Below are 21,736 nucleotides of genomic sequence, written 5' to 3' on the forward strand. Positions count from 1 at the left end.
AATTTCTTTCAAAAAAATCTTAGTGACCCCAAACATTGGAATATATATGTGCCCAAAACTTTAACAATTAATCACTCTCAACAAATCAAGAGTTATCTAACATTCATAAATAATTAGCCATCTGCCTGTCTATGAGCAATTCATCAGCATATTGCCTAATCGAGTCTAAAAACAACACCTCCAGTCGCCACAGCAACCATCCTTTCTAGAGAGAAAAATGAAGCATCACTGATCTAAATAAAGACTGTGATATAAATAATGAACACTGAAATAAATACAAACAAGCTCTAAAGCAGCAATTAAAACAGCACTTTCTTTGTCAGACTCTAGCTGAGTTCAATAAACCTCCATATAGAAAATAACATCTTCAACACGTCTGGGATTTTAAACTTCATTTCATCTTGTGCAGCCAGAAAATGAAGTGAGGGGACTGAAACGAGTCTTTGCAATTTCACACCAGATTTGAGTGACCTGAGTGGGATCTGTTTTCCCAGGGTTTCAGTTTCTAAATCTGGATGACATGCAGAGCAGTGCAACTGCATCCAGATAAATGACATCTGAATCTGACAAATCTGTGAAATCTCATTAGGACATAATCATACTCAATAAAAACAACAATGAAAATGATTCATACAGTCCCAAATGAAAAGGATTAGATATACATTTTATACTAATTGAATGCAATGAAATTAAGTTAAATAAATAAGGTTCAATGTTCAATTAAAATTCATTGTTTATATTTTAAATTAAATAGTGTAATATCTGTGCTATTAGTGTCACTAAACTGAATTGCAATACAATTAACGGCCTTCGAGGAATAAAATGACATAAATGAGACATAAATAAGTATATTTATATAGTTTGAGAAACTATTTGACATTTTCTTTTTTTAAGTTTTTAGTACAATTAATAGCCACAAATCAAATTAAATATATAATAATAATAATACTAATAATAATATACACTACTGTTCAAACGTTTGGGGGTCATTAAGATTTTTTAATGTGTTTGAAAATAGCCTCTTTTGCTCACCAAGGCTCCATTAATTTGATCAGAAATACAGTAAAAACAGTAAAACTATGAAATATTATTACAATTTAAAATAATTATTTTCTATTTGAATATATTATAAAATGAAATTTATTGCTGTGATCAAAGCTGAATTTTCAGCATCAGTACTTCAGTCTTCAGTGTCACGTGATCCTTCAGAAATCATTCTAATATGCTGATTTGATGCACTAAACTAAATAGCAAAAATAATGATTGCTTTTCAAATGCTACCTCAGTCTGCCATTGGTCAGTCAATGGCCTAAACTCAACGCTATTGGTTGAGCCAATGCTACTAATTAGGGCTGGTGAGATGCTGAAACAAACAGAGCATTGAGTCACGTTGTTTATATGGTGGAAATTAACATAAAAACGTCTTACATATACAGTGCTGATGGAAAGTTTGTGAACCCTTTAGAATTTTCTATATTTCTGCATAAATATGACCCAAAATATCATCAGATTTTCGCACAAGTCCTGAAAGTAGACAAAGAGAACCGAATCGAACAAATGAGACAAAAATATTTTCTTTGTCATTTATTTATTCAGGAAAATGATCCAATATTGCATATCTGTGAGTGGCAAAAGTATGTGAATCTCTTGGATTAGCAGTTAATTTAAAGGTGAAATTAGAGTCCATCTGCGCAGAGGTGTTTTCAGTCAGTGCAATGACTATCAAATGTCAACATGTGACCTGTTTTATTCAAAGATCAGGGATCTATCAAAGTCTGATCATGATTGTGGAAGTGAATCATGTCACAAACAAAGGAGATTACTCAGGACCTCGGAAAAAGGGTTGATGTTGCTCATCAGTCTAGAAAAGGTTACAAAACCATCTCTAAAGAGTTTGCACTCCACAAATTCACAGTCAGACAGATTGTGTACAAATGGAGGAAATTCAAGACCACTGTTACCTTCCCGAGAAGTGGTCGACCAACAAAGATCACTCCAAAGCAGAACGTGTAATAGTCTGCGAGGTTGCAAAAGTTTCCAGGGTAACTTTTAAGAAACTAAAGGCCTTTCTCACATTGGCTAATGTTAATGTTCATGAGCCCACCATCAGAAGAACATTGAGCAACCATGGTGTGCATGGCAGAGTTGCAAGAAGAAAGCCACTGTTCTCCAAAAAGAAAATTGCTTGCTAAAGATCATGTGGACAAGCCAGAGGACTATTGGAGGAAGGTTTAATATATGGATGGATTAATGGATGGATGAAACCAAAATACAACTTATTGGTTTAAATGAGAAGCTATTATGTTCGGAGAAAAGAACAAACTGCATTCCAGTTTAAGAATCTAATCCCATCTGTGAAACATGGTGGTGGTAGTATCATGGCTTGGGCCTGTTTTGCTGCGTCTTGGCCAGCACAGCCTGCCATCATTGATGGAACAATGAATTCTGAATTATAGCAGCAAATTCTAAAGGAAAACCTCAGGACATCTGTTTAAGAACAGAGTCTCAAGAGAACGTGGGCAAGACAACAACCCCAAGCACACAAATCATTCTACCAAAGAATGGTTAAAGAAGAACAAAGTCAATGTTTTGGAGCGGCTGAAACAAAGTCCAGACATTAATCCAATTAAAATGTTGTGGAAGGACCTCAGCAAGCAGTTCATAGGAGGAAACCCACCAACATCACAGAGTTTAAGTGCTTCTGCACTGAGGAATGGTCTAAAACTCCTACATGTTATTGTGCAGGACTGATCAGCATTTACAAGAAACTTTACCTTCAATACTGCAGCAAAAGGGGGTCACACCAGATACTGAAAGCAAAGATTCACATACTTTTGCAACGCACAGATATGTTACACTGGATCATTTTTCTCAATAAATAAATGACAAAAAAAATATTAAAAATCTGATGATGTCATATTTATGCAGAAATATAGAAAATTCTAAAGGGTTCACAAACTTTCAAGCAGCACTGTATCTGTAAATTAAGCTGGGATAGAAGAGAAAACACATTCTTCAGCTTTAACTAAATAGATCGAGCGGCATTCAAAGATATTCAGAGTGCATTTTCTGCCTGAAAAGAGTTTTGTTGTGTTTAGTTGTGCAGTCAGAGAGAGTTAGTGTATGTTTTTATAAAATGCCCCATTACTCAGAGCGGGCTGCTGTTTGCCAGGTTCACAGCGGAGCTTACACATTTCCCTGCATTCTTGGCAGGAATACAAACTTCCTACCGCCTGTGCGCCACCTTAACCTGCTCCATAATCTCAACAATGTCTCTCAGCATGACCTACATTTCCCTCCCTCTCTCTGGCTTCTTCTACGCTCTTTCCCTCCAGAGACAAACGTGCTCGCTGTGTGAGGATGTTCAGTGGTGTTCGTCTCTTTCTCACCTTCCAGAGGGTCTCTGGTCAGGCCGAGCTGGCTGATGATGTACCGTGGGATGTCTGCTTTCATTAGCTGGCCCTCTTTGGCGTGGTCTTCTGCTGCCTCCAGTAGGTGGTAGAACTCTTCAGGGTTAAACTCCTGAAAAAACACGCAAATAATGTTGTTGTTTGGACAGTTGCTGCATTCTGCAGTCAAATACATGCCTGTTTTCAAGTTTGGGGTTTGTAGAATTCTTAATATTTTTGAAAGAAGTCTCTTATGCTCACCAAGGCTGCATTTATTTGAGTAAAACAGTAATATTGTGAAACATTATTAGAATTTAAAGCTTTTTATTTGAATATATTTTCAAATGTAATTTATTCCTGTGATCAAAGCTGAATTTTCAGCATCATTACTCCAGTCTTCAGTGTCACATTATCCTTCAGAAATCATGAAAATATTCTGATTTGCTGCTTGAGAAATGTTTCTGATTATTATAAATGTTGAAAACAGCTGCTGCTTCATATTTTTGTGGAAACTGTAATGCTCTATTTAGGTATTCGGATAAAATAATGGTAACACTTTGAACAAACAATGAAAAATACTTAATTAATAAATAATTCATGAATCTTAGATTTCACCATTTACTAATACATTATTCAAATCAAAATTATATCTCAATATTTAATGGACCTGAGTTAACATAAACTGCAATGAACCGTTAATATACAATTAATAATATACTATTGCTCAATGTTAGTTAATGCTAGTTAATGTAAGATACTCCGACATCGATGCATGAAACATAAAAGTTAACGATACGATGCATCGATTAAAAAAAAGTTTGCATTGGATACAAGTTGGCATTTGTATCGCAATGCATCGTTTCTAACATATCGGTCTTATCACCACTGCTGCTACGTGAATAAGACATATCACAACACTATGAAGACCGAGAAGTTAGAAGTCAATTTATTTATGATTTGCTGTCTGTCTGAAACAAAGAAATAAAAGCAAACCATCTGTACCATAATGAATTGCACAGCATCATATTTTTTTCCATTGCATCATATTTCATTGAATTGCATTGTGTTGAATCGAAATTGGATCGCACTGCATTGTAATAGGGGTGAATCAAATCGTATTACATCGGTAGCTGCTTCATGTGCATCTTTAATGTATCGTATTATTGGCTCTGCATCGAGATGCGTATCACATCAGCCTCAGTTATGGAGATGCACATCCCTAATGCTCACTGATGGGACCGTATTGTAAAGTGTTACCAAAATAATTCTCGGCTCAACTCAGTATTGCATGTCCACATATGTTTTTATTTGGTGATCCATATAATTTATTTATCCACTGATCCGTATTTCCAGTGATTGCACTGCTGGACACATTTTCAGGGGTCCTTTTTGTTTGATAATACCAGTCGGGGGCTTTGTTACACTCAAGCCTTTCAGCACATTGTACTTTCTTCTCCTGACCCCTGGTGACCCCATCAGCCAGTTGCCATGGCAACTACACAACACAGGCTGAAGCAGCGACCAAGCCCAGCGACCGCTAGATCAAGTCAAGGGTGTGTGTGTATGTGTGTGTGTGTGTGTGTGTGTGTGTGTGGAGACTCTCACCAGACATTCGAGCAGTCTGGCAGGGCGGGAGATGATGATGAAGAGTTTCTTCACCAGCTCTGTGATGAAGTTCAGCTCCGAGCTCTCTGATCGCTCATAGGCCTGACAGATAACACAAGATCATTAAATAAAAACAAAAAAAACAAAGGATTAATATTTGAGTAATTCTTCATTCTTCATTCTTTTGACCACTGAAATCTCTGAAAGAACTTATAGGGGAAAAATAAAACAGCCAGTCAAGAATTAGAATTTATATTTCTAAGAATGCTTGAAATGACAAATATAAATCTGTTTACAAAATCTGAAGCTCAAAGAAAAGATGTGATCATGGCTGTAGAGTATGGAGGGCCAAATAACTCCAAATTAAATAATGAAATAAATGTTTTAAATATTTAAATAAATCTTGAAATACATATTTAAATACTTAATAATAACTTAAATATTTAAAATCATTATTCAAATACTAAACATTTTAATAAATGTCTATTGTATTTAGCATTAATAAGCATTATTTTTTCTATCATCACCTTTGGATTGATATTTGAATTTTGCTATGTGTGATGATGTGGAATTAAAAAAATGTATATATTTTCAATATACTTTTGAAATGTTTTGAGGAAAAAGTGAAAAGTATTTTAACTGAAAAATATTTTAACAATATAGAGAAATTCTGGACATTTCTGGTATTTAAAAAAAAAAAGAATCAGAGATGCAATAAAAAGTCTATTATAAATTATCCTTTAACTAGAAATCAAATAGGTAATTTCTTTAAACAAACAAACAAACATTGAGCTAATGAAATATTATGTAACTAATAAAACAATTTAATAATCCAGTCAAGTAAAGGGAAATATGAATTAATATTAGCTGAAACACACATCCTCATATCCAGCCCACACATATGCTCACTTCATGCAGCAGCTTCTCCAGGTTTTCCTGCAGCTCGTAGAAGTAGACGGTGGTGATGACTCCTTCACGAGATTTGGTCAGGCAGTTTCGGCACAGCTCTGCAATCTGGTGGTGGATGAAGCTGAGGACCCCGTCGGCCAGCGGCAGCACGTTCTCAGGCGAAAACGACTCGATGAACTCAGCCAAGCGCTCCTCCATCTGAGCCGTGGCCTGAAGGTAAGGGATAGCCAGTGTTTGAATAACGTCTTCAACAACTAGAGTTCAATGTAATATTAGTCTGAAGTGTTTCGTTAACCTTAGGGAACCGCTCCTTATAAACATGGTTCATCATAACAATCTCATTGTCGTAACAGGAAGGTGATCGCCCTGGACTGCAGAGAAACAGAGAGGGGAACATAAAAGTGACATTTTGCATAAATTGGTTGAAATGTGCTTTGTGTGTGATTGTGCACCTCAGACTCCGCGAGCGCGGCCGCACATGCGGTGATCTCCGGCCGTCGTCGTCAGTGATGCTCTCAGTGCTGCCAAAGTGTTTGGACAGGAAGTGCAGCTCGTCCAGTGTGGGCTGGAACGGCAACTGATGCAGCCGCTCCTGGGACGAGCTGGAAGACTAAAGAAACAACACAACCGGGTGAGAAATAACATCATACAGGACACACATGTCTATACTTTACATGGGACAAAAAATGTCTCACAATGTTACCATTAGGTTTGAAAATAACAATATTTGCCCAAATCAGGGAATGCTACTGACAGATTGATTTACTGTTTATTTGATCAAAATTATGACACCTGCCTATCTTGGTACATCATACTCATTCAAATTTTTAACTTAAACAGAAATATACTGTAAATAGGTATCTTTTAAATAAATATTGCTACTATGTCTACTAAAATATATACTTTTATTAAGGATTCACAGCTGTGTTTTTATATTTATGAAAACATTTAGAAAATCTGATAATAACAATCATTTTTTTATCCTGAAGGATGTCAATCAATCAATCTGACCATGTTGATTAGTGCTATTTTAGTATAATTAGTAAAAACTACACTGTAAAAAAAAAAAAAGTTGAGCCAACTTAAAATTTTAAGGCAACCAGCTTCAGCAGATTTTTGAGTTTGCTCAACTTATTTTTGTGGGAGATTTTCTCACTTATTTTTGTTGTATAAACTTAAAACGACAAGTTGAGAAAACTCAAAAATCAGCAGAAGCTGGTTGCCTTAAAATTTTAAGTTGGCTCAAATTATTATTATTTTTTTTTACAGTGTATTCTAGTTTTTATTAATACTTTGAATGAGACTTTATTTTCATTTTAGTTTTAGTAATTTTGTTGTATTTTTTCTTTTTTTATTAGATTATTATAAATATGTCTATATAGTTAATTTATTTTTACTTCTTGTAGTACTTTAGGATTTTAGAACTTAAATGAAATGAAATTGAGAAATGTTGCCTTGGTGAATAGCTGAAATAAAAGAAGTGTAATTATTTATATTTATGATTTGTGTATTTCTAATATATAAATGATAATTAACATTAATTATATATACATATATTATTAATTATGCAAAAATTATTATCAACATAATATATATATATATAACGCATTTATTACATAATTTAATGTTTTGCTTTTTATTTAAGTATTTGTATTTTATTTTATGTGCGTTTTTATTTCGAAATATTTTTAGTTTTAGCTAATGATAATAATCCTGGTGTTGACATAAAATGATGAGGAAAAACACATTTTGTAAGAAAATGCTTATATATTTTACATGTTTTTATAAAGTCATGTTAAATTTTCGACTTTTTCGCATGTCTCCAATCATAGCTTTTGTCATTTCATTGAATATACAGCATGCTTCAATATACAGAGCCAAAGCCATTTTACGAGGTTTATAATGTGCTTGAGCTGTCTAACTTCATTTATTTGTGTATGCTCCACATGTCTTGTGCAGCAAATCCAAGATAGACTTATAAAAGAAGATTACCAACCCAAATGAGTGGAGTGAATTGTAAATGAAACTCACAGGCCTGCGGCAATGATTTTCACTCCTACTCGATGTTACCCCGTGTTAATGAGTGAATGAGTTTGGCTTTAATCACAAATATATGTCACTCTAGAGTCAATAAAAGGCCAAAAGCAACTTGAGTTTATGAGAAAAAAACAGATGAACCCAAGAACACTTTCCAAGAACGACCGCTTAAACCATTATTTCAACCATGAGAAGCATTTGATCAACAAACACAGACTGGGTTAGAGATGACAGCCATTGACACTGTCACAACCAACAACTGAGCAGCTCAAACAGTCATCACATGGCTGGATGAACACAAACTTGTTTTCTGCATTGGCACGAATGGAATAAAACAAGAAATGAAAGATAATATGTGTAAGGCTACTGCTGCTGTTTTTTCTTCAAAATGTGGCCTGTTCAACTTGACATTGTGTTTGTCTGACAGGTGCTGCTATGGGCAATCAGCTGCTTATGAGCGTGTGGAAAAAAATAAAATAAAATAAAATAAAATAAAATAAAATAATATATATATATATATATAGTGCTGTCAAACAATTAATCAAAGAAAAAAAAATTGTTTACATAATATGAGTGTGTACAGTTTTTATTTATTATGTATATAAAAATGCAAACATATGCATGTATATATTTAAGAAAAATATGTTGTTTATATATGAAATTATAATATAATATAAAATAATAATAATAATACAATATAAAATATAAAATATATAAATGTATATACACACATGTAAATATTTTCAAAATATATACTGCATGTGTGTATTTATATATACATAATAAATAAACACAGTACAAGTACATATTTTATGTAAACAAAAACTTTAATTTTGAATCCGATTAATCGCGATTAATCGTTTGACAGCACTTATATATATATATATATGCAAAATATAAATATTAGTGCTGTCAATCGATAACTAATTAATCGCACATTTTTCATTAAACATTAAAGTTTTTAAATATACTTTTATATTGCAATAATTTCACATTCAATCTTCAAATTAATGTACAAACAACATAAAGATAGTATATTTTTAATATTTGTTTTATGGCTTCTTTATTTTTATGACTGAAGGCCAGCATCACTGGCCACATCAATTAATACTGATTTTCCTATAAAAATGTTTCCCCCTAATATTTAACCATTGACTATAGCCATTCAACTTTACATTATAATTAAGAGCTATCAATTTTAACATTTATTAGACTTTAAAAATAACTTCTAATTTAAGTGAACTTAAAACAATCTTCACATAAACCCATTATAATAAATGTCATATTTATCTACCTATGCCCCTCAGCAGAAATATACAGAAATTGAATAAAGTCATCAAACACTAAATTCTAAACTAAATACAGATAAATCCTTAAAACTATAGAAGTTACTGACTACCTCTTTTTTCTTTTGTTCTTGATAAACAGACATCACAGCAGCTGGTTATTAGGTTGTTTTGGCTGCTATTTCTTTTTTTTCTTCTTCTGTTTGTCGCTGCTGAACGTGACACGGATCTGACACGCATCGTATTTTCTCTCTAACTCTCATCACCTTTTCTGACCCACTTCAGACAGTCTCTACTAATGAACTGACGAGTTGAATCGGGTGTGTTAGATGAGGGAGACAGTGCTGGGCTGCTCCAGGACAGTTCTGAAAACCATTTCAGAGACATGTTCTTAATGTAACTCATATATAACATATTACATGCATGCACAGTTTTATGGCAGCTTTAAACGCCTTTTTGGTAACTTCATGACTTAACTGACCACGACATTGCATGCTCGTAGTTTCTTTCGCGAGTTGATATGAAATGATTCAGGCTATGTGCGTGCCGGCACCTTTGTGCGTGTATTGAAGAGCACGCGCTGCGAGCACAGTACAGTTTCCGCACTCGTTTGACTCGCGCCTGGCGTCTGAGACGTCTCCTGTTTGATGTGCTTGTTCTGCGACTGAATAAATGCACTTCTTGTCATGAAAAAAAGAGACAGAATTAGCAGTTATGAGTGGGGTGGCCAACCCTAGGCCCCACCCCGCCCCATCTCGATACTGAAAAAATTAATCGCCTGCATTAATGCGCTAATTTTGACAGCACTAATAAATATATGTATTATATATAATGCAGAACACGAGCATTTTCACCAGTAGCTTCACACTTCTAAGCACACTATACAGTATATGCTAATGTAACTTCATTCAGTTATCCATATTCATAAGTGAAATGTGCAGTTGAGGAGTTTGGGAGAATGTACAAATTTTTAAAACACATTTGATCTCAAAGATGTCAAGTTGCTTTAATGAAACCCATATTCTAAATATAATTAATATTATATAATTAACAGACATTAATTTAAATTACAGAATATATCTATGAAAAATACGACCTTTTATTGTTATAAATTATAACAATTCAGCATGCTTGCACTGGATCTAGACAATGCACTATTATTTTTTTAAATAATGACGAATAAAAGGGCAGAATGGACAATTTCTCCATTGTTATTCCACCCATTATGATTCTTTGTAAATTCATCATTCTCACCCAATTTGATTCATCCCTGTTTAATATATCCATGTGTGTTTTATGGTGGAGGAGTATAACAGTGTCTGCAATACTTTAGCAAAATGGCTAACAGCACCTTTAAGTGGCTATTTAGTCAAAAATATAAATGCAGCAGCACTCTATGGGTTAGTTTGTCCTGTACCGTTGAGCTGGGTGTGTTGGTCCCATATCCAGAGGAGGGAAGAGAGGCCAGAGACCAGCGTCTGCCATCAGCCCTATACGGAGAGAGACAACAAGTTTCGTAATCCATAAATGTACCAGATTTTGAACAGAATTACCATAGTTTATCAAAGTGAAAAATAAAACTGAAATCATTAATGTTCATTTCAACCAAAGTACATGTTTTAAAACTAAAGTTCAGCTAAATGTTTCATTGTCCCTCCCACATTAAAATTAAAAGTATAAAGCAAAATGAAAACGTAGGCGTGCTCAGAATGAGTCTGTAGATGAAAGAAATTAATACTAAATACTTTAATGCAAAGATCCATTAAATTTATTAAAAATGAAAGTAAAGACATTTATAATGGTATGAAAGATTACTATTTTAAATTAATTCTGTTTTTTCACTTTCTATTCATCAAAAAATCTTGAAAAAGTCACATTTTACACAAATATATTAAGGATATAACATATATAACATTGATAATAATCAGAAATGTTTCTTGAGCAGTAAATCAGCACATTAGAATGATTTCTGAAGGATCATGTGACTCTGAAGACTGGAGTAATGATGCTGAAAATTCAGATTTTAATTATATTTTAAATTAAATTTTAATTAAATTAATGCAGCTTTGATGAGCATAACAGACTTCAAAAATATATACATTAAAAAAAAAAAATCTTTCTTTCTGTTTATAAATTAAAGGTAAAGTGTGTCATTTCAGTGCCACTAGCAGCAGCAAACAGAAACATCAGCTCAACCAGTGGTGTGCATTGGGGGCGGGGCTTCCCGTCTAGCTGTTTGACACTCCTATGTTTGATGTTTCTTGTGTAAAACATTAAATGTGAGCGAGTAAGTGCAGTTATCTCAGTTCTTTGTGGGCAAAGTTTATAAGTCCGTTTCATGTGGCGGCATTCTTGTGCGGTTACTAGGCAACCGTTGCATTTCTGCACTGTTTAGTGTGTATTTCTGTGCGGGCAGCGTTCCCAGTGGGGTCATTAAAACTGTCATTCCACCACATTAGAAGAGAGCACGGTCAAAGCAGAACCAGTGCGCTCAGAACCAAAGGTTCCTCATAATGAAAAGAGCATCTCAGCAGGGACGACCCAATGAGCCTGGGCCATTTGTTGATGGTGTGCATACACAAACTTTGTTGTGATATATTGCTGCTCCGCGCTGGATTGTGTCTTCTTTGTCAAGCACTATATTTCATGCTCCTGTGTTTGCTGCGAGCAGCTGCTCTGTGCTTTGGACAGGATTGATGACACATGCTGTGCAACCATTTCGCTGCACCAGATTTATACTGGCTAAATCCAATATTAGCCCTCGCAGGACAGGGCCGCGTCAGACGGGAAAGAGCGTGCGGATCGATCGTCTGTCTCTCGTCCCTCAATCTCGTCTTTCAGACAAACGGCTGTGTGACGGGCTGTTGTGCGCTGGGGAATGGTGATGCTGAGATGTGTGTGTGTGTGTGTGTGTCTGCCGTCTGGAGAATCTCCTGCCTGCTGCTGCTGCTGCCGCCGCTTGCAAACAGACACATTTGACTTCCCCGAACCTCTGAACCAGAGCAAAAGCAGACTTGATCTTCACAATTAAGAACCTCTCTGACCTAAATGAACAGCTTTATTAAAGAAATATTATAATAAAATATTATAATATTATGCCAATTATGTTTATGATAAGAATGAACAGATAAGCAAAAAATTCATCTTTATTTAGAAAATGAAAATATATTTTAACATTTTCATACTTTTACCATTCAAATATTTGGGATCAGTAAGATTTCTTCTTTCTTTTTTTAAATGATACTATTATTCATCAAGAACAAATCAAATTAATCAAAATTGACAGTAAAGACTTTTATAATAATAATAATATTTTAATTATTTTTATGGTATGAATGAATAAATAAATACAAATAAAAAAATAAAAAACAGGATAAACAAACAAGAAATTGTGACCCTCTCTGTGAAATCCAGGCTAAAGTGTCAAAATCAATTTATGAGATAAGCATCAAAGTTCGATTTCAACCATTCATTTCACTATGATTTCAATTTTGACATGGTCTTACTCAGTCAATATTAAAGATATGAAGGTTAAATTTTCACAGAATGCTCTTTACCTTATGAAGGATGATTTGATGTAGAAAACAGTAAATCACAAAAAAATGACTTTAGCTGGGTTTTCACAGCCAGGGTCACCATTGATATTTATTTATAAAATTTAAATAAAATTTAAATATATTTTAAGAGTTTTCAAAATGTATACTACCACTCAAACATCAGTATTTTTAAAATTGATTCTTTTATTCAGCAAGGACAATCAACTTAATCAAAACTGACAGTAAGGGCTTTCATAATAATACAAAAGATTTATATTTCAAATAAATGCTGTGTATGTGAACTTTCTTTTCATCAATGGAAAATATAATGGTTTCTACAAAAATATTATTAGCAGCATAATTGTTTTCAACATCAATAATAAGTTACGTTGTTTCTTGAGCAGCAAATCATAACATTAGAGTGATTTCTGAAGGATCATGTGACACTGAAGACTGGAGTAATGATGCTGAAAATTCAGCTTTGTATCACAGCAATCAATTACATTTTAAAATATATTTAAATAGAAAACAGTTATTTTAAATTGTAATAATATTTCACAATTTTACTTTTTTTTTGCTCAAATAAATGCAGCCTTAGTGAACATAAGAGACAAGAGCAACGAGTTTTGCATTGCTTAGTCAAAAATGCAAAGGAAAAATAGCAACTTTTAGCTAAAAGCACTGTATTGATTTTTAGCTTTTCTCTGGATGTTAAACATGTTTGAGTCTTGAGATCGCTTTTGTTGCTGAACAGAATCGCTCTGTTTCAGTGAAACCAAGATTGACTGGGGAAAATGTGCAGTTTCAGTCAGGCTTTGTTCACACAAATTCAATTTGTTCTTCAAATCTGATCTTTAGGACTGGTTGTCCGCAGGGTGATGAAATCTGATTTCGTGATCTGTTTCTTAAGACAGAGTCGTCAGTGTGAGTTGTTGGCAAAAGCATGTCAGCAAGAGACAGTGGCATCCAGTGTGGAAAGAGAGGACGGAAAACTGGGATGTCCATCATGCCATTTCACTGTGGTACTAAACTTATGAAGCCTCACAAAGAAAGAGACGATTGTACTACTATTACTAAAAAGATGAGAGACGGACATGCCAAAAACATCATATTTTTAAACAAGGCCTGATTGAACAAATGGAGAACAGCTTCTTGGTTGTTTAGTTATTTGTTTATTTACCTTCTGGATGATGCAAAAGAGAAATGGGCCGGTGCGCTGGGGGAGAAGGTCCTAGGACTGTCCAGCGGACTGCTTCCTGTGGGACGGACAGAGAGTATTAAATACAGTATGTGTCTGTATCTCAGAGGAGCAGATCATGTGATCAGTGAGGAGTGCTCTGCTCACCGATGTGTCCCGGCAGAGGAGAGTGAGGCCGGGGAAGAGTGGGAGACGTGCTGGTCAAGATCAGGCTCTTGCGGTTACTGGTGCGGCAACTGAAAAACAAACAAACAATCACACATTCAAGATGAGATCGTAAAGAAAATGGCCAATGATTTGCTTGTATCTAAATACCAAAAAAGTAATTTTGGCAGCTGTGGTTGCCAGTATAATTTTGTAAAAAAAATACAGAAAAACTGTAAACACATTTACGGCCAAAACCTGTACATTTTACAGTATAAAACTGTAATTTACAAAGAAGAAAATTTGAATGTAAACCAGTAAATTCAACAACGCACACTGCTATTAAAATCTGTTTTGTACCTTTAACATACTGACAACCACCATAATAATGCAGGTGGTAAAAGAGAAAGCCACATGAAGAATCAAAGATCATCACAAGTAGCTTCACTACAAGCAGAAGTATATACTAATGTATAGAAGGTGCACAGAGTCATTCACACAAACACAAAACACCATCATGGTAACACACATGATACTTAAATAATGCAATAAACTTTCATTAAACAACAGAAGATGTAACAAAGCCCAAATGTACATAACTGATAACAAAAACTATTAAAAAACATGATTATTTAAACAAAATACTTTCAAATGTGGAGTGTCACGCAGGGAATTCTGGGAATATATGTTTACAGGTTTTGACTGTAAATTATACTGATTCGTTCTTTTTTATTTCTAAAAACTGTACAATTAACAGCATTTTACTGTAAAATTACATGAAATGTCTGGTTAGATCTTTTACAGTTTTTCCCTGTATATAGTACAGGAACTTACTGTTAACCTATTAACAGCTTTTTCCGTAGCGTTTTTACTAAATTTTACAGTTAAAATGACAATTATTTGTGCATACATGCTAAATGCATAAACGTAAATAAATGTGAATATATAATGTATATATTTATACACATTATATATTATATTATGTTTTAATGTAACACACACACACACACACACATACACACACACACACACATATATATATATATATATATGTATGTGTGTGTGTGTGTGTGTGTGTACACAGAGTATATGTAATTAAATCATGTTACATAAGTATTTGTTGTACAGTCTTTCATTTTACAATTTTTCATATAAGAAATATATACTGTACATTTCTTTTATTAGTGAAATGATGGATGGATGGATGGATGGATAGTATTTATATAAAATTATTCCGCTATTATTACGAAATGAATTATCTGAAAACATTTGCCATACATTTCTTTCTTTCTTTCTTTCATCCTTTCTTTCTATATATATAAAACCCTAGACAGACTTTTTAAGCTCAGATAACCGCTGGAATAAAGTTATTCAGTGACTGAATACAGCGGGTGAGGCAGGACACAAGGGATGAAGAAGAAAGTGAAATGGCATGCTGCCACGGCAACAACGCCGACAGCCTCTGCAGGACAAATCAGCATAGGGATTGGCTGGTTAAGACTTCATCACGTCCAATAAAACTCCGTGAGACACAGCTGTGGATGACAGCTCGCTTAATGACATGATGCAATAATCGGAAAGTTTATTTGCATAGAGTGAACAACTTGCTCATCACACCTGATCTAAGCGTGTATGTGTGTGTGTGTGTTCATACTGATTAAAATCTTGAGTAATATTCACATTTTTCCCCACTGCTTTCCTCCCATCTGATCATGCTTTCTTTCTCTTGTTCTCTTGCTTTGCTTTCATCTGTTTCTTGTAGTTCCTCAGGCTGCATGTTGCCCTATAGATTCCCATCTACAAGTGTGTGTGTGTGTGTGTGACAGAAAAAACACTTAAAAAAAAAAAACAACACAAAATACATGGTGAATCCAGGTCGCTTTCATCCCCGGATTCAAAGGAAAGAAATAAGAAATATAATTTTTCTTAAATAAAATACTGCTTTTTTGTTTGAATGTTTTTTTTCTCATTCTGACAGTATTTTTCAATGACAAACATGCCAATACTCTCAATGTCAAAATTACAAATCGATAGTCCATTACTGATTACTAATAGTAATTACATGTTTGTAATCTATCAGATTACACGCATTAATAGGTAATGTATTCTGATTACTTTTTGATTACTTTTGACCTTAGAAAATCTATTCCTTTCTTTATCAACATCATGAAGTGCATTAAACATTACATTAATCCAGGGTTTCCCAAACTAGGGTTCATGAATAAACTGCGGGGGGTTTGTGAGTTGATAAAATCGTAAAAATGTCAAATTAAACGAATTAAATCATTTTGAAATAAAAACAATCAAAATAAAACACTTGAACAGTAACAGTTGATATGTATTAATTTTAAGTGACAAAAAGGAAGAATAATTTGGGTGAATAAATAAATATACATACATACACACACACACACATACACACTGTATGTATATATGTTATCTATCTATCTATCTATATCATATAGATAGATAGATAGATAGATAGATAGATAGATACTTCATAATGTACATTAAGTGTTAACATATGGAAATATTCCATTTTCTGTTACGCCTTTAATTACCATTTAAAAAAAATTAATTATCTGAAAATTGTGTTATATCATGGCTGTGACAAAAAATATCAGGTAAACTGATCAGATGTAGTTAGATTTATGTTTAGAAAAATGAGAAACTGAGTAAAATGAGTAAAACATGCTGATGCACTAAAGTAATATGAATATGTTTTTCATCAAATTTCCCATTTCTTTCTTGTGATGGTGAAATATGACCAGGACATGTTGTTGACAGGTTGGGTGGGATTCTCCCACGCTTGAGTCTCGGTTTGACGGGATCTGATCAGTATTTATGAGCTCTGCTTTCTGCTCCATTTGCTACTAGTTTCAAAGTAGTCACTTTATGCTTTAAACTCTAAAACACACATACAAACACACACACACACACAGTGTTTGAAGCTTTTCATGAACAGTTAGTTCCATGAAGCTTACATAACATCTTGCATTTACATTTCTCTCAGTAAGGAAGTCTTTGTATATAGAAGTGCTCTAGATTTTGGTGTTTTCCTCTCATAATTCAGTAATCGCACTGTTTCTGCAACATTAAAGTACTGTATGCACAGCTTCGGCATTCAAATGAAAACTGATGGTCTTGAGTCTAATTTTAACATAATCCCACAATTAAATGTTCAGTATCCACTTCAAATGGAGAATATCTTAAGAAAATAGGACAAAACATGAGAGGAAGCGGTGGAAGTAAAAATACACATCTGAAAATCGCAGTAGTTGTCAGACAGAATGCGATTCTCTCCTCGGCTTCTCTCTTATCATGACTAACGCCTAACGCGCGGTGACAAGAAATCACATTGTAGCGGGACAGATAGAGCGTGTGCATTGTGAAATATTTAACAGAAGTGCATTAGCATCAGACTGCAGGAAGCAGTAAGTAATGTTCAAACCCCCTGTGTGTGTGAGAGACAGGAGCCCAGCGGAGATAAAACAGCTAATTGTCCTCCACCTTCCTTCTTGTCATCGCTCTGCATCTCGGTTTCACTTCACTAAGACTATCAGAGATCACAAAAACATGACAGTGTGAGAAGATTCATAAAAATCTTTTCATGATCTTCCGCCAGCGGCCACAAGTTTTATTTATAAACCTCTCACCTCTCTCTGTTTCTCACTCTTCCCCATCTCTCTCTCAAATGGAGGGTTAGACTATGCTTTCACAGTTATTATTTTATTGAGTTTTCTTCGTTTTATTACTGTTTTGCCCCAATTGTGATTAAATGAAAGCATGTGAAAATTAAAAAACAAAATACTTCCATCTCTTTGCCTCTTGTAATTAGAATTAGTTATTTAAAAATGTCTTTGTGATTGCGTTCAGTAATTATTTTATTGAGTTTTCTTTATTACTGTTTTGCCCCAGTTATGAATAAAAGCAAGCATGTGAAAACTGAAAAACAAAATTCTTTCCATCTCTTTGCCTCTTTGTAATTGGAATAAGTTCTTCATTTTTAAATGTCTTAAATGAATAGTTAAATAGTTGACTTATTAATTTCCTAAATTAAATTTGTATTATTTGATGTATAATAATACATATTATTATACCCCCCCCCTCCCCCTCCCAAATGTACATAAATAAAGAGTGCATAAAATTCCCAAATTCTCTCTTGTTCTCAATTTCACTCTTTCTTTGCCTCTCTTTCTGTGATTCTTGATGAGGTTGTTAATTATGTCTGAGAAATGAACCTCCTGGATCATTTGGTTCAATGTCTTTTGTCAAATACTGGATCTTGTGCAGTGAATTTCTCTACATATCATTTACTGAAACATGAGAAAGGCCTTCCTGCTGTTCTCTGCACATTAATGCCAAAAAAAACATTCAGGAAACGTCTGTTTATACACTGATCAGTGGGAGTGAGATCATCTAGAAAATTCAACAAGCAAATTAGTTATATCTTTATTAATATTGTAATGATTTGTGTGTTTTTGTTTTAATTTATGTTTTTGTTATATGCTTATGTTATTTTTTTATATTTCTGTTTGGCTTTCATTTATTTTTATTTCAGTCATTTTAGTACTTTAAGAAACGTTTGTCATATGCTGACCAGTAGGAGTGAGAGAAAATTCAACAAGCAAATTAGTTATATTTTTAATAATATTTTTATTTTGTTTTAGATTTTATTTTACATTTCTGTAATTTTGTTATGTTCTTATGTAATCTGTATTAAAAGTTTTGATTTTAAATATTTATGTTTTAGCTTTTTAGTAGTTTTACATCAAGAAAGGTTTGCCAGTAAGAGTGGGATCATCTAGAATTTATTATTATTATTATTATTATTTATTATAAATATTTTTTTATTAATATAAATTTTTTGTTTTAATTTTAGTTTACATTTTTGTAATTTTGTTGTTTGCTTATGTAATTTTGTATTAGTTTTCATGTTTTTAAATATTTCTTTAATGTTTTTTTTTTAGATATTTTAGTACGTATATATATATATATATATATATATATATATATATATATATATATATATATATATATATATATATATTATTTTTTTTTCTTAATTGATATCAGTTTTATTTCAATTACTCAAAACACTTTAATAGTTTAAATTTTTGAGATAACAGCACTGATCTGAACTCACTGGAGGATGAATAACACAAAGTAAACATTGGACTGTAAAGAAGAGAGGGCTGGATGTCTGGATGGATATGGTGCAGTATCTCTTTCATATATCTGGAGACAGGAAGCATCTTATAGACAGGATGCGTTCATATCTCTGAAACACAAAGCATGACTGACAGGCGGATCTTATATTCCCAGTTTCTGAGCTTTAATGCGTGTAACAGAATAGTCGGGAGAGGAAAAGTGTGTGTCTGGGTGCATATGCTTGATCTGTGCTGGATCTTACTTCCAGCCGAAGAGGGCAATAAATCACAAACACCTCTGACAGGAGGCAGCACACACACACACACACACACAGCCACCCGTGGAGAAAACACCAGCGCCTGATGCTCTTCTGATGCTGCCAATCACAACTGCATTATACAGCGCCAAAAATAAAACACACACACAGACAACTGCCACAATAACACTGACATTCAGCGGCACTGACCCATTTAGCAAACTCTCTTTCATTAACTCCTCTCAGTGTTTCTCTGTAAACAAACAGAGCTTTTTTCAATGTTTGTGAAGCGCTTCAATAGCAGAAAAACATCTGATTTATCCGTTACGGCCTCTGCCAGGCCATCAGGAGAAGGTCATCCAAATGCTCAAAAATATTTTCATGCTGTTTGACTGGATGAAAGCATGCAGTTTATGGTTTGAAGGGGAACTACAGCCGTATAAAGCTGCATATCAAAGAATATGACTACAATACGCTCTGAAAATTAAAAATTAATAAAGATGGAAATGTAAGTCTGCAACTGTATGCAGTTTGAATACAAAAGAGATGAACAAGCTGCAAATGTGTAAATGAAAACGCGACAGTATAGCATTAAAAGTCAATTTAGCTATTTTTGACAGCAGTTAATTAAAACATAATTTGACTTAAGTTGTATTAGAACCAACAATGACTAATCATTATATGCTTATATAAACCCATGAATGACTATTTTAGATATAGGATTTTTGTTAAAATATGCCATGAGCAGAGTTATTATAATTAACTAAAACTAAAACCATATAAACGCATTTTCATAAATTGAAATAAAGTAAAGTAAAAATAAATAAAAACCCTCACACTTATATGATTTCAGCTTGCCAAGGAAATTTCTCATTTTTATTTAGTTTAACTTTATGTACTAAAATAGCTTAAACTAAAATACTTTGTTTTTTGAAATAATAAATAAAAACTACACAGTAATGAAAAAGAGTAATACAATTGACAAAAAAATCATACAGCAAAAGTACAAAAACTTTGCAATTTAAATGAAAACAAAACATAAAAATAAAAAGGAATTAAAAATATTAATAAATCTATAATTATATGTATCAGTGATACTGAGCTGATTTAATTTTGTACTCCAAAACAGTAAAAAAAAAAAACTGTTCAAATATTTAAATAATAAAAACTACACAGTATTAAAAAGCTAGTAAAAATGACAACAAAACATACAACAAAAGTACAAAAACTTTACAATTTAAATGAAAATAAAAAATAAAAACAAAAACAATTCAAAATATTAATAATTATAATTATCTATAATAATATCTATCAGTGATACTCACTGGAGTTGATTTGATTTGTTACTCCAAAACAGTAAAGACTTTTCAAATATTTGTCAACATTCTAATTAATATTCATGAGATCACCGTTCAGCATTCCAGATGTTACACATTACATATTCATTACATAAAACCTGCAACAAATCACAAGTCAAGCTATTTTTGTACTTCTGAGAGATGCAATGCTCCATTGACTATGCTAGCAGATTAGCTAGCACATTTTTGGGGATGCTAGCAAACTTGCATGTTTTTACACACACACACAAGATATCAAGCTCCAGAAATAATGTCAAAATCTAAAGTTTATCGTTTAGCTCAATGAAGGTGTAACTGATCAGAACTAGAGATGGTCCATTAAGAGGAACGCAGGCTTAAGTTGGTATGCCCAGCTATCAGGAGACAGACACGTGACTCGGGATAAAGGTCTAGGATTAGCAAATGCAGACTCAAGCATCTGTTTATAAACACCAATAATCCTTAAAGCTGTAAAATCCCACCGATTTCACCCACATGTTATGCTTTGCATAAGAGGCTGTATATTCAGAAGCTTTAACACTTAATGAGTGGACAAGGCTTGAGAATCAACATTCACAAGTGCTCCTGTGTGCTGGGCTAATGTCATCCGTTACCATAGCAACCGCTGGAGAAAGCGACTGTTTATGTGCAAAACGTCTGCATAAAATGACCTGTGAACCCCAAAGACAATCTCACCACACCCGGCAACAACATGTCCAGGACCTAATGCACCAAAAACAAAATAAAAGCAAGAAAAAAAGAAGAAGAAGAAAAAAAAAAGCAAGCAAATATTGATATTTTTAGAATGAAGATTTTATTTTATTTTTTTGCATTACTAAGGCTGCGTTCACACTGTCGGTTTTTGGGATTGACAACCGCATTTACTTA

The 21,736-nt window shown here is 33.6% G+C and overlaps 1 protein-coding gene across 7 annotated transcripts in view; it reads right to left on the minus strand.

Annotated features, from left to right (window-relative positions):
- Positions 1-21,736, minus strand: part of mast1a (microtubule associated serine/threonine kinase 1a) — a 63,597-nt gene that overhangs the window by 17,151 nt on the left and 24,710 nt on the right. For 4 of the 7 annotated variants that reach the window (XM_058772391.1, XM_058772382.1, XM_058772380.1 and 1 more), the window contains 8 exons: positions 14,108-14,196; positions 13,943-14,018; positions 10,644-10,716; positions 6,356-6,513; positions 6,199-6,274; positions 5,904-6,113; positions 4,995-5,096; positions 3,390-3,522 (listed from right to left, as the gene is read on the minus strand). In XM_058772391.1, the coding sequence (XP_058628374.1) occupies positions 3,390-3,522; positions 4,995-5,096; positions 5,904-6,113; positions 6,199-6,274; positions 6,356-6,513; positions 10,644-10,716; positions 13,943-14,018; positions 14,108-14,196 (917 nt within the window). Of the gene's footprint in view, positions 1-3,389; positions 3,523-4,994; positions 5,097-5,903; positions 6,114-6,198; positions 6,275-6,355; positions 6,514-9,339; positions 9,528-9,779; positions 9,907-10,643; positions 10,717-13,942; positions 14,019-14,107; positions 14,197-21,736 lie in introns of those variants that run through there. The other 3 variants (XM_058772401.1, XM_058772396.1, XM_058772406.1) reach the window with 3 other exon arrangements.

This window comes from Onychostoma macrolepis, chromosome 01 (genome assembly GCF_012432095.1).
Source record: "Onychostoma macrolepis isolate SWU-2019 chromosome 01, ASM1243209v1, whole genome shotgun sequence".
NCBI lineage: Eukaryota > Metazoa > Chordata > Actinopteri > Cypriniformes > Cyprinidae > Onychostoma > Onychostoma macrolepis.